This window comes from Talpa europaea (assembly GCF_964194135.1).
Source record: "Talpa europaea genome assembly, chromosome: 12".
In the NCBI taxonomy this organism is placed as follows: domain Eukaryota; kingdom Metazoa; phylum Chordata; class Mammalia; order Eulipotyphla; family Talpidae; genus Talpa; species Talpa europaea.
The window spans coordinates 20,260,183-20,274,310 of record NC_140079.1 but is presented as its reverse complement, the minus strand read 5'-3'; the positions used below and the strand labels follow the sequence as shown (position 1 = coordinate 20,274,310).

At 51.9% G+C, this 14,128-nt stretch overlaps 1 protein-coding gene across 2 annotated transcripts in view; it reads right to left on the bottom strand.

Moving 5' to 3' along the window:
- Window positions 1-1,791, bottom strand: part of POU2F3 (POU class 2 homeobox 3) — a gene marked incomplete at both ends in the record, with an annotated part of 72,804 nt that extends 71,013 nt beyond the window's left edge. For both annotated transcript variants that reach the window (XM_084250815.1, XM_084250816.1), the window contains one exon: window positions 1,764-1,791. In XM_084250815.1, coding sequence (XP_084106941.1) covers window positions 1,764-1,791 — 28 coding nt within the window. The remainder of the gene's footprint in view (window positions 1-1,763) is intronic.
- Window positions 1,792-14,128: the final 12,337 nt, after the last annotated feature.

The window sequence follows — 14,128 nt, the reverse complement described above, 5'->3', positions numbered from 1 at the left end:
ACTTCACTCCCTCTCCTGCCCTCTCCTCTCAGCCTCCAGGCGGCTTCCCTGCTGGGTCCCAGCTGTCCCACCTCCTCCCACTTCCCCCAGAACTGGAGCCTCCAGTAAGTAGACAATGAGGTGGAAAACCCCCAGGAAGTCTCTGATCTTGGTCCTAGAGAACTTCCCACTGGGGGGCCCAACCTTTCTGATGTCTTTCTCCCATTCAAACCCCAGCCTTTTGGTAGGAAGCGCAGGCAGGAGAGCAGGCGCTCTGCCCCAGGTATGCTAGGCTCCATTTCGGTGCCACAGGGTCTGAAAGCAGACTTTCCTCAAACATTGGATAACACTCAGTTGGACGGCTTGTCCTGCCTCACCAGCCCTTCCTGGCATGTCCTGGCACCTGGGGATCCACACAAATCCACACAAAGTCAACATGTCTCTGTCAGTCTGCCTTTTACTTAGTCCTGTATGGACTGTGTCTGGGAAACCATGGGCCCCTGGTCCCCTGCGCATTCACTGCTGCGTGATATCAGGGTTGGTAGGTGTCAGGGATAGCCAAAGCTTCCAGCCTGCTCTGCTCTTTGGGACAGGTCAGAAGAATTGCCTCCTCCACACTTCCTTGTGACTCCTCCAGAAAGGAGAGTAGGTAACAATTCCTATCAACAACGCTGATATCTTAAATAAAGATCATTTCAAATGCTGCCCCATTTGAAAGGCAAGTTGCTGGTTTCAAATGGCCAAGTCAGGTTTAGCTTTCTTCACCTCAAGTCTGTTTTCTGTGTAGACCCTCGGGCTTCCAAAAGGCTCATCCTAACACCTAGAACAATCCTTTAGGATTAGTAGTACAGCTATAGCCTGGCTATGGCAGGAGAGATGAGCAGGGTGAACGAGGGCTTGGCCCACACCATGTCCACTTATCATTCACCGAGAGGACCCATCTCTTGGAAAAGCATTTTGTTCTCTTGGTTTCCAACCCTCTGGGAAGGAGGGCTTGCTGTCTGAGTCCCTGGGACATGGTGTCTGTCACCAGGCCCTCTCAGACACAAACATGCAAACACCTAGTCTACAGACCCATGTGCAGGGTCCCTGCAGCACCTGCAGACTCCCCAGCCCCACCAGGCACTGCGACCCACCTGTAAGACCCAGAGAGCCTGTGGGTGAGCACATGGGGTCGGTTCTACCACCTCTCCCAACACAGCTGGGGAAGTGTAGACTCACCTCAGAGATACAAGCGGACATATGCTTGCACAAGCCCTAATCAATACATGTGTGACATGGCACCTGCCTCAGGTGTTTCTCCCTAAGTGCCCCGCCCCCTCACTTTCCCTAGGTCCCCCTCCAGCCCACCGGAGAGACTGCCCATATTGCCTCCACTTCACATATATTCGCGGACACCAAAATGGAACATGTGGATACATGCATTTTCCTCACTTATGCACTCCCAGGCCCACACCCCTGGCTGAATGAGTGAGCCGCCCTTCAGCAAGCCGCGAGCAGGGTACCTCACGGAGACTCCAGCAGTTCAGCACACCCAGGTCCCACACACCTGCCAGTCTCCAGAGTGGGGACTTGAGAAGTCTTCCCGCCCAATAGCCCCCACCTTCATTCATTTCCAAACGCCCCCAGTCACCTAACTCCTCTGTCTCCCCGGGAGACCCGCTATCCACACTGCCCTCTCCTGGCCGCCAGGGAGTAAGACCCCCGCCAGGAGCGGAGTTACCTCTCCAACCCTTGCCGGTGCGCGGTGACACCTGTCAAAGCTCATCCCCTCCGCCCCTCACCTGTGTGCATGGGTTCCAGATTCACCATCCTGCCCCAGGCGGGGCCAAAGCCAGCGCCCCCCCAGGCCCCTCGCGTCTGCCCCAGCCGGGACCCCTGGGAAGCCAGGGTCTCCTGCCTCCCGCCCCGGGCCGGCCGCCGCCGCTGCGGGAGCCGCTGCCGGAGCCGTCGCTGCAGCCCTGGCGCGCTCCGCTGCTCCCGCCCGGGCAGCACTCGGCGCGGCCAGGATTGCCACACTCCCCAGGTGAGCACGCGGAGCGCGCGGCGCGGGGCGGGGGCCGCCGGCCACGCCCCCTGGCAGGGCCCCCGCGCCTGGCCCCGGGCCCATGCAAAGCGGCGATTTGCATACGCGGAGCTGGGGGTCAGGGGAGGGGGCCTGGGAGGCTGCCGGGGCGGGTCCGACCCTGAGGAACACCTGTCTGCCCCAGCCTGGCCTTGTGGCCTCTTCCCACTGCACCCGCCCGCAGTGTCCCAGCCTCCAGGTCCAGCTTGCCCTTTTTAGGAACCGCTGGAGCTGGCGGATTATCCAGCCCCTGCCGGAGCTTCCATCTGGACTGACTCCCGAAGTATTAGCGCTGCGAGGAAGCCGTGGGGGTGTGCTGGAAAGAATCTGGGTTTGGAATCCTACCTGCTTACCGGTAGTGTGCCATGAGAAGAGGCTTTTCACCTCCCTGAACCCATTTTACTCCCCTGTACAATGGGGCAGGTGCTAACCAGCTCTGGCATCTGTTTGTATGGAGCTTAGCAGGTGGCCAAGCTCACCTAGCCCCCATGCATCCTCATAGGGTCCTGATGGGGACCAGACGATGATCACATTTTCCAGGTGAAAGTGTGCCTTTTCCCCTATGCCCTGGGTTGCTGTAAGACTCTATAAAAGGATGATGTGAAGGTTATTTACCAGGGCCAAGGGGTGTGGGAACCACCACTTCCCTCATCTACAGAGCTGGGAAATGACTAAAGCGAGTGCTTTTGGTCCAAGAGTGCAAGATCCCCTAGAGAGAAGCCAGGCAGGAATCAGGTCTCAGGACCGACTCCACATGCTCTTCACATCTCTCGTTACAGACCCATCATCTGAGCTTTCCCCAAACTTGTCGGCTCTTCAGATTACAGTAAGTGATGCCCAGGCCGAGGGACCACCTGCCTACAAACCTAGAAAGCCAGGTACCTGCAGGAGGGTAGGGTCTCCTTGCCAGCCCACCTTCACCTCACTCCCAAGGACTAGGGCCTGCTCACACAACCACTCCCGGGCTTTTCTGCCTGTGTCTTGTTTACACCTGGTGTGTCCACTCACCACTCACCCCAATAACCCACATTCTTGAGCTCTCACTGTGTACCAGGTACCGTGCTAACAAGGCTTCTGAACTTGTTTAGTTCTCCTAACAACTTATAAATTGAACTATCATTATTTCCATTTTACAGATGGCAAGAACAAAGCCTGCAGAGATTAACTTGCCAGTAGTTAGCAGCAAGCTCTATGCCCTGTGCGCGGTTCCAGCCACCTCCTTTCTGAAGTCTGAAGTAAGCTGATTTGTCTTTTACTAAATTACCATAGCACTTGGTGGCACTTTCTGTGGGACTCTTCTGATGGTTTGGCAGCCCCAGCAGAGTCAGGCACACAGTAGGACTCATTGCAGGCCCCAGAGGAATGGAAAGTGTTTAATCACTGCTTATGGGGGTCCATACTAACCACCCTTCCCCAGTAGCATGGTCTTCTCTTAACCTCAATCTTAGCAAGAAGGGAGGAAACTACTTCCTGTTTCTTCGGGCTGGGGAAGCCATAAGTAAAGGTTTCTAGGAGGCCTAGTGAACACCCCTACCCCCTAGTCTGTACCTTTCTTTCCTTTACTAACCCCTTCCTTTTCTTCAGATTGGCCCCTTCTTTGAGGTCTATTTCTTCTTTACAAATGCACTTCACCTATCAACATTCTAGAAAAAATGCCAGCATATATTTTATATACCCCAGTGTGCTTATGATTTTCATATCTCTATTTGCATGTCATTTGCATGGCCATGTGCACCGAGGGTCTGATTCCTTGACCACCATATTTGGGGCCTGTTTCTCGCTCTTTCTTTTTTTAATTTTTTTTAAAGATTTATTTATTTATGCATACAAGAACTGGGGGTACAAGCCAGAGGTGTGGGAGGGTGGTGAGAGGATTCACCAGAGACAGAGTGGGGAACAGAGCAGGCAGATTGACAGAAATACACTGCTGAGGGGAGCAGTGGGTGAGTCAGGAGAGGTCTGCTGCGCCATCTGGCTCACTGACATGGCTGGGGATCAAACTGGTGCTGCAGTGGCTGTGGATAGCTCCATAGGTTGCGTCTTAATCCCCTGCGCCACCAGGGAGGCCCAGGGCCTCTATCTCTTGCTCAAGTGCAAAATCATATTTTTTCTTTGGGCTTTAGTTTTCCAGAAGCCAGAGGAGCATGTGCCTAAGCATTTCCCAGAGAATTCCAGCTCCAGCAGACTAGGATTCTGGGGTGCCAGGGAGGGGAGGGGAAGTGAGGGTGGAGTTCTTGGGGAATAGGGCCCATTAAGGCAGTGATGGGACTTGGAGATTCATGCTTTGGTTTCCAGACTTCAGATGAGCAGGTGGGAGAGGGTGGGAGTGGGAGAGGATGAAAGACATAACCTCACTCTTTTTCATTAACCTCATTCATTCCATATATGCTTCCTATATGCCAAGAAAGGTGCTTCATGTTATTTGGCCAACACAACTTTAGAAGGAAGGTAATTTTTTTTTTAAGATTTATTTATTTATTTATTTATACAAGCACTGGGTACAGTCAGAAGTGCAGGAGGGTGAGAGAATTCACCAGAGCCAGAGTGGGGAGCAGAGCAGGCAGAAGGACCGAAGTACACTGCTGAGGGGAGCAGCGGGCGGCAGGAGTGGTCTGCGCGCCATGTGGGACCCTTGCCTGGTGGCCGGGGAGCAGCTGGGGATCGAACCGGCGCTGCAGAGGCTGCGGGCAGCTTCGCAACCCAGCGCTCAACCGCTGAGCCACCGGGGAGGCCCAGGAAGGTAATTTTTAAGATCTTTTTATAGATGAGGAAACTGAGATTTATGACAGTTAGCAGATTTCAGAGTTGGGATTAAGACTCCAAAGCCATGGGCCTCCCTGGTGGCTCAGGGGGTTAAGTACCGCACTGTGAAGCAATCCGCAGCCTCTGCAGCATGATTTCAATCCCTGGGCTGGCCAGGTAGAAGCCCACATGGCGAGGCAGACCTCTCCTGTCTCTCCCGCTGCGCCCCTCAGCAGTGTGTTTCGGTCAGTCTGCCTGTTCTGTTCCCCACTCTGTCTCTGGTGGATCCTTTCACACACACACACACACACACACACACACACACACACCCCGCCCCCGTACTTCTCGCCTGTACCACAGTTCTTGTATGCATAATTAAATAAATCTTAAAAAAAAAAAAAAAAAGACTCCAAAGCCAGTACTTTTTGTCCTGCCCTCTAGCATGTGAGTGTTCCCTTCTCTTCTCTGGCCTTCCACGACCTTAAAACTGAGGTGCAAGGGACCTACATAGCTCTCATCTGAGGTACTGCAGGCCCACAGCGGGTGGCACTTGCCCAAGGTTACATGGTCCAGCTCAGTCTCTCCGCTCTCCCAGCTTCTGCTCTTCCAGGGTCTTAGAAGACAGAGTGGGCTTTCAGCAAATGTGCAGGGAGAGGTGCGGAGCCCTTCAACTCCCTGAACCCATGGTGACAATTTTTATTCCTTCCCTCTCTGGTTTGCCTAATGATCACTTCAATTAGATGGACTGGAATGGGAGCCCCCAAACCCCTCTCTCCTTCACAGTCTCCGTGAAATCAGCTTTTTGGTTTCTGGGCAGATGGGAGGTAGAGAAGGCGCCAACCCCTCAGCTTTTGGAGTCAAGTCTCTGTTTAGCCTGAGTGAGGAAAAGCTGTGGGGAAATGGAAAGAGATAGGGGGTTGCCGGAGGTTATAAAGGAATAGAGGAAAGAATGGGAAAAAGAAGCAAGGACAGGAAATTTCTGTGCCTCTGGACTTCAAAAGAGTCATATGCAAATGAAATGCAAATGAAATGCAAATGTACCTCCCTGCTTCCCATCCCCCTCTACCCTCTCTCAACAGCTGGAAGACCTTTTCAGAGAGTAGCCAAAACCTTACTCCAGGATGAAGTGGTCCCCAAACTGTCATCAACTGGGACCTTCCTTCTTCAGAGACATCTGAGCCCCCTGCTTGCTCCTTCAGGAAGTCACTTACTCCTTGAGCCTATCAATTTCTTTTGCTTCAAGAACAGGAGACTCTAAGAGTTAAGCCTCCCCTTGCAGACACATTGCTGGATATGGGCCATAGCCCTGGGGAGTGGGCTCAGTGGTGGGAGGTGGGCTGCCAGCCCTGTTCCCCTGCTCAGCAATGACAAGTGGCCTTCTTGGCTGCAGGCCCTGCAGCTCAGTCTCATTTCCTGACATGTCAGCTAGATTGAGTTGTCAGGGCTGGGAGAAGGGTGGAGAGCAAGGCATCCTGGAAGGCCACCAAGCAACAAGTCCCTTCTAGCTCCTTCTGTCTGCCAGATGGGCTGCAGGGCCCAGAGCGTGGGGGTACAGGGTGGGGGTCAGCTTCTTGCCTTGGGGGAACCACAGGGAATGAATCCAAGCTTAGATTTCCCGAATGAGCATATGGAAGAAAGGTAGAGGCCAGAAAGAACTTCTAGACCTGTTTTAAAATCACACCTCAGAGTCAATCTGATAGCACCCTTGCCAGGAGGAGTATTGCAGAATGGGGTGGAGAGCGTGAGTGTCAGGGGGATAAAGGAAGAGGTGCTCTAGGAACCAGGAGAATGCAATTGTCTGTGGGGAGTTTACTGCCCCTGATATCATTAATGCTGAATCCCCACCCTAACATCCCCCACCTCACCAAGTATACAGTCTTCACTCATGTCTAGGGGAGGAATCCAGCCAAACTCATTGTCGTTTTGCACTTGAAGTTTCAGAATAATAGGTAATAAGAATATGTATTGAATTCTAAAACAGCATAGCAACTGTTTTCCAATGAACTTTTTTGGTCTTGGGACTGGGTCCACAACTCTAATCAAACCCTCACAGAGCTTACTTCAGCCAGCTCTTTCTTGGTGCTCCTGCTTGGCCTACTTTGAACAGGTAAACAGCCTGGTCCACCTACCTGCTGGAAGCAAGTCTAAGCACAGTGCGCCCTCTAGTGGTCATAGGGTATGTAATTCTGACTGGTACACCCCTACCTGCAAGACTCCAGAGAGGACTCACCACTGTCTTGCAGCTGAGTGTTTGTCCATCCATGGCTGGGGGGACCACAGGTGAGGAACCCAGTTCCAGGGGAGATAGGACATACTAAATTTTTATTTTTTAAAAGATTTATTTATTTATGAATACAAGGACTGGGGTACAGGCCAGAGGTGTGAGGGGTAAGAGGATTCACCAGAGACAGAGTGGGGAACAGAACAGGTAGACTGACTGAAATACACTGCTGAGGGGAGCAGTGGGTGAGGCAAGAGAGTTCTGCGTGCCATGTGGGTAGCTCCCTGGCTGGCTGGGGATCGAACTCACGCTGTAGAGGCTGTGGATAACTGCACAATGCTGTGCTTAACACCTTGCACCACCAGGGAATCCCACTGAATTTTTAGTTCAGAGTGCTGTTGGATCTCCCAGGCCATGCTCCCCATCAAAGACTAGAATTTGTCATGGAACTCCAGCTGGCGTCAGCCAACCTGGTCCCACTCACTGCAGTGACTGGAGTCCCTGGCCCCATCTGGCTGTCCTGTTGCTGCATGGCTCTTCTGGTTAAATGTCCTCACTCCCACATTGCCCTCTGGAGCTGTGGAGCAACATGCCAATCTTACACCCATGCACATAGGAGGTTAGCGGTCATCAGTCCATCCCCATGCGGACCATGTTCTCCGTGTCCCCTAGAGCTATGTATTGGGCTGGGAACTGGGAATGGAGACCAGACATCACCCTGGCCCTTAGGAAACTCACAATCTGCTCATGTTCGTGGGCCTGTGAGCAGGCAGGTCCCTCACACCATGGTGTGTGGTCTAACAAGAAAGTAGAAGGTATAATGGGGGCCAGCTGTGGCCTCTTCAGCCCTGGCTTTTCAGCTTTTGTTTCCCCTAACACTGCTCAGTCTCATTTCCTGTCATGTCATCTAGATTGAGTTGTCAGGGCTGGGAGAAGGGTGGAGAGCAAGGCATTCTGGGAGGCCACCGAGCAACAAGTCCTTTCTAGGGCATCAGGAAAGGATTTTCAGCAGAAGGGACATCTAAATCAAGATTCCTAGGAAAGAAGGAGGAGGTGGGAGTAAATGTACAAGCAAAGGAAACAAGAGGGTAGACCACCAGGCCTGAGCAGGGCAGGCTGGCTAGGTCACAGATATATGAGCTGGGAAAACATGAGAGCACAAGGTGATGATATTAGGACAGGGAGGACCTTGAGGATGCCCCAGCTCAGGTGGGAAGGGTGCACTAATTTCAGCAGCAGATGACTTTGATTGTGACATAGCCTTGAGTCTCAGCAGAGGTTGGGAATTGCTGGAGAGGGGAAGCCTGGCAAGAAGTTTGGTTATAAAGGAACACAGAGAAATAGGGCAGAGGTGGAGATGCACTTGGAATTGCGATGTCTTTTGTTTTGTTTTTTAGATGTGAAAGATTTAGGTGTTCTCAGGGCTGATGAGAAGAAGATAGGAAAGAGAGAAGTGGAAGGGGACAATTTCTCCAAGAAGGGAGGGCCGGGGCTGGGGTTTAGAGTCCTGGGGTAAGGGAGAAGAGACACTTCCTCCACCATTAGGATGGAAAGAATCTAGAAAGGCAGTGTCCATGAAGGTCAGTGGAGACATGGTGTCCTGTCTCAAGGCATGTTTCTTGTGACACAGGAGAGGGCACTATGAGAGCAGTGTCACTTCATCAGGCCCCTCCCAGCTCAGCAGTCAGGACATGGCCCCAGCGTGACACCGAGCAGGAGCCAGAGTCACAGTGGTGAGATCACCTCAGCAGATGTGGACACCATCTCTGGAAGGCTTGGTTGGGCCTGACCCTGAGCTTGTGAACTTCCTGCCTTCCCTTGCCCTACCAGAAGTGACCCATGGGCATGCTGAGTCTCTGCCAAACCAGGCTGTGCCACTGTCCATTTTTCTGGGTCCCCAGCTGTTGCTATCAGTAAGGGTCTCTGCAGGAAGACAGAGTCAACTTAATTCAGAGGGCCTAGAATGCCATTGTTGCTCATTTGCAGAGATGCGAGCAGCATTACAGGAAACAGAGACTGAAAAGCCAGGGCTGAAGAGGCCAGAAAAGAGGAAGAGGGGTTCAGGAGCCCTGGAACAATGGAGCCAGTGTCAGAGGTGTGGTACCGAAGCCTCAAGGAGCAGGGAATATATGCCCGGAATCTTCTCTCATCCTGTCCTCTGATCTCTGGTGCCTCTCACTGGCCGAGTGAGTGTGAGGGAGCTCAGCCAATCTAGAGGCCAGTATCCTGGGGCACAGAGCAAAGTAGAGCAGAGGAAGGTGACAATAAATGGGGTAAGGGTGGGGGCAAACAGAGAATGCCTTACCTGCCATTCTTGGGTCTAGTCAATAGATGATATGGAGACTAGACCCAAGAATGGATTCATTTCCAATGGCAAACAATTTTTGATAATACCAAAAGTGACTGCAGGCGCAATCCTTCATTGTATGTGTCTCTAGAGCTTGATGATGGTGTCCAGCAGTTTGGTCTAACATGACTCTAGACATTGTTCTGAAGGTCATTTTGTAGATATCATGAATGTCTACAACCAGCTGACTTTAAGTGAAGGAGGTGATGCTTGATAATGTGGGTGGGCCTCAGCCAAGCAGTTGAAGGCCTTGAGAGCAAAACCTGAGATTTCCTAAAGAGGGAATTCCCCCTTGATTGGAACACAGAAATCCTGAATTTGCAGCCTGTCTGCAACCTGCCCTACAGATTTTAGACTCAAGATGGCAACATCAACTTTCACCTAAGCTGCCAGCCTGCCAGGATATTGGATTTGCCACCTTCACAATTGCATGCACTAATTTTAGAGAACCCTGTTTGCTGCTGCAGGAATGTGGGGGAAGTGGGGCCTTTCATACACTGCCAGTGAAAGTTTAAACTGGGACCTTCCCAATTGGAGGGCAAATTGACAGGATCTACCAAGTACTGGCTGCTAGAGATTTTCATTTTCATCTTTCTCTACAGTGTGACTTGTAAGGCCAAGTCACAGCAAGCAACTGCCCCCTTGGTAGCCACATGGCTAATAACCAGCAGGCAGCGGTTATCATTGCACACGACTGTCCATGCTAGAAAGATCTTAGAGATGACCTCTCTCAGTATAGGAGAGGTCTGGGGGCTTATAAGGGGGGTGACCCTCAGTGGTGACACGGAGCTGGGACTAAGCTGATACATGCATTTCTTACACACACTGTTAGTGCCAAATTTTGTTTCTTGGGAGTAGTCAGTCCTCACTGTCCCCACCCCCCAACTTTTGGTCAGACCACTCATCTACTCTCCCCATCTTGTGCAAGTCCTGGGTGCTCCCCTCCACCTCCATCCCAGATTTCCTGTGCCTGACAAGACCACAGGAAGAGGAGTCTGAAGGATGCATAGCACATCCTGGCCTAGGCTGCGATGCTCCTGCCAGGGGGTGCCTGACACCACTTGAGTCTCCTCTGATTTGAGAAGATGCTGGTCTGGGTGCCTGGGCTCCTGCCCTGGGCTCCTTACTTACCTTGCCAAAGGGGATGCATTCAAGAACTGGTTCCTGCCAACACTAATCCAGGGGGGCTATGAGCCCCACTGCCCCATGTACTCAGTGGTTGCTGCTGCAGAGCAGGCCCCAGTGCTCCCCACACTCACCGCAGTACTTCTCCTCACCTGTCCTCTCACAGCCAGCAGTGCTGAGGTCCCAGCTGGCCAATCCGATGAGCCCGTTTGAGTCAGTAGGTGGGAATGGAGTAAGAAGGTCCAGGGTTGGAGCCCAGCTCTGTGCCAACTAACTAGCAGTCTGACCTTAGGCAAGTCACAGAATTTTAGGCGAGCCATCTCCATAAAATGTCGTTGGCTACAAAGAATCAAAGAGCTAGTTTGTATGAAGGCATTTTGTAGCCCTAAAGTATCAGAGAGATGAGTACTTGTGTAAGTCCTTATCTCTCCCAGGTGTGGCCACAGGGCTGCAAAGATTCCCAAAGTAGAACCTTAGCTCCGTCTCTCTCAAAGAGCTAATCACCTACATCTATCTTTTTTTTTTTAAAAAAAAGATTTATTTATTTATGCATACAAGAACTGGGGTACAGGCCAGAGGTGCAGGGGGTGAGAGGATTCACCAGAGACCTAACCTACATCTATCTTTTTTTTTTTTTTTAAGATTTATTTATTTATACACACAAGAGCTGGGGTACAGGCCAGAGGTGTGGGGGGTGAGAGGATTCACCAGAGACAGAGTGGGGAACAGAACAGGCAGATTGACTGACATATACTGCTGAGGGGAGCAGCGGGCAAGTCAGGAGAGGTCTGCTGCGCCATATGGGTTGCTCCCTGACTGGCTGGGGATCGAACTCATGCTACAGAGGCTGCAGACACCTTCATAGATTGCATCTTAACCCCTTGCGCCACCAGGGAGGCCCACCTACATCTATCTTAACCAATCCTTCATGGTTCTGGGGTCTGCTGTGACTGGAGGCTCCATGACAGGGGGTTTGGGGAGGAGAGAGGAGGTCGTCTGCAATGGCAGGAGACATCGACTTGGCATACTAAAAGAGCTCCCCTTGGGTCTGCCCGAAGTCTCAGAGAGTCTTCATTCTCATGGGCTCAGTCTATCACCATCAGGGAGGTGATCTACATAACAATGACCATTATAGAAGAAAGAAGGAAGTTTAGAAAGACAGATAAGGGATTAAAGTTTGTAGTTCTAGATAAGATTTTTAGCATTCTTGTAGTGGTTCTTGGTGGTCGTTATCTTTTGATAAGCTTCTGCCTTTTCAGGGAACTTCCGCTGAACTTCCTCTGCTTCAGGCTGTTCTCCCCCCCCCCCCACCTCGCGCGCGCGCGCGCGCGCGCGCTGCTTGCCCAGCTGGATCTAGGGACCGTGGCAAAGCCATTCCTAAAGATCACTGCGGGGGGAGGTGCAGCAGGTATGTAGGGTTTTGCTGTTCTCCCCCTGCGCGCTGGTTGCCCAGCCGGACCTAGGGACGGTTAGCCCTAAAGGTCACTGCAGGGGGAGGTGCAGCACACCTTCATGCCCTAAGATCAGGAAGAGGCCTGAGGCAGGGTAGTTTGTGGCGACTTATCCAGAAGCCCCCTCACTGCAGGGAACAGGCAGGCTGGGAGCCACTAGTCACTCCCAAAGAAGATTAAAAAAAAATTCCAAGTTTTGCAAACATGACTTTAAAGAAAAAGCATTATTTGGAGGTATTTGGGAGTCAGTTGGGACCCCACTGCCAGTAATAAAGACACGCACTTAGGATGAGAGGGATGCAGTTGACTTCTCCATAAAATCCTGGCCCTGCCAGGAATGGGCATGTGTGTGTGTGTTCAGGACTGAGGCCCGGAGTGGGCACAAAACTTACCAGCCCTCCACCCCCAGCACTGCTGCTGCTGGTCCTTGAAAACAGGTGCAGAAAGAAAGCATGCCCACCTGGAAAGGATGTCTCCCCCAGCTTGACCATGGCCCAACTTGACACCTAACTTGACCATGGCTCAGCAAGCCTCGTTCCCACAAACTCTGGCCTGCACAAGTTTGAGGGGCAGCAGCGGCCTTTTTTAGGGATGTTGGAGAGCAAAGCAAGGGGACTGCTCTTCAAGCTCCTTTCCCTCTCCAAGGCCACAGAGGAAGGACCTGACTCTCCCATCTCCTCCTAGTGAGGTGGGTCGCTTGGAACTTTCCCACCCCCTGAAAACACTCCAGTTTTAGTCCCTTCCATCTTGGACAAATTCTTACCATCCTTCAGCCTCAATCCATGTTCCATAAACTTCCCCAATAAACTCAGCCTGCATATCTGTTCTTCTCGGAAGACATCCAGCGCCTGGCCCAGCAATTCAGGTGATAGTCTCTATACTGGAAGATGCTTTTGAAGTGAAGAGGCCTTGGAGATGTCCAGTTTAGTGTCTCAGGTTTGTGGATGAGGAAATGTTTGTACTTTTCACTAGTAGTAACATTATTAATAATAATAGCTAACACAGTGTGTGCTCATTATGTGCTAAGCACCTGACATGTAGGAATTCACTTAAGCCTCACAAGGAAGTGTACTTTATAACCAAGAGAACTGAGGCCCAGAGGGGCAAAGTAGATTGACCCAAAACTGGCAGTCTTGTTCCAGAACTTTCATCTCATCTGCTGTCTTAATCCATTTCAGGCTGTCTGTTACAGACTGGCTTGCTGACCTAGTATGCATCCTCTCCTCTTCTTGACATTTTTCTTGTCCTTCCCTATAACCCCTCCCCAAGCACGCCGCCCCCCCCACCCCCAGCCACCATGGCTAAGCACACCATAGGTGCTTTAGAACCCTCTAGGTTGGGCATCGATAGGGCTTGGATCTGACACCAGGTGGCAGCATTGGCCAAAATTTCTCTCAGAATGCCAAGTCTACAGCTGTCAGTCAAGTAAAAACTTAAACTTTTATTTCTGGTACAAATGATAAATACTTTGCATTAAAAATCTGGAATTCAAGTTTTCTTTATACTTCATGCTCCCTCCTCTCTGCCATGGAACCTTACAAAAATATTTCTGTGTGGAGCGGGCGAAGCCGGGGCAGGATCTGGAGGCAAGTCCTGGTCTGGGGAAAGGCACCTGTGGCATCTCAGGGCTGGGAGGTCCCCACCTGCCCCGGGGTGGCCTTTGAGGCCAGCAGTGAGGAGAAAGCTTTGTGACCCAGGGATGGAGCTCAGGGATAGGACCCCAACAGTCCCTTCTCTGAGACAACCCCCACCCCTAGCTGGGTCATGGGAGGTGCAGAGGGGTGGGCTCCTTCCACAGTAGTGGAAGGGGGTATGGGGAGGTGGGTGTAACAGGCACAGACTCCTTTCAGGGTCTAGACTGCCCAAGCGTTAAATAGAAGAATCACAGGCCATCACATTTTGGTTGCTTGAAAAATACTTCAGGGGAGTTGAAGCAAGAGAAGGGTACAAGTTTGGGGAACCTTCTCCCTCTGTACCCCAAAGAAGGCACAGGGTGGGAGTGGGGGGTGTCTTCAAGACTTAACCCCTGCCATGCCACACCCCTTTTCACAGTCATGAGTGATGGGGCCAGAGGCTCCGGGATTAGGAGAAGGGAAGGGACATAAGGCCTCATTGGGGGTTGTCACCCTGTGCAGTGGCCGGGGAGGGGCAGTGGGCCCAGGGAGGTCACCTCAGAACCCACCCCCTCACTCCACCAG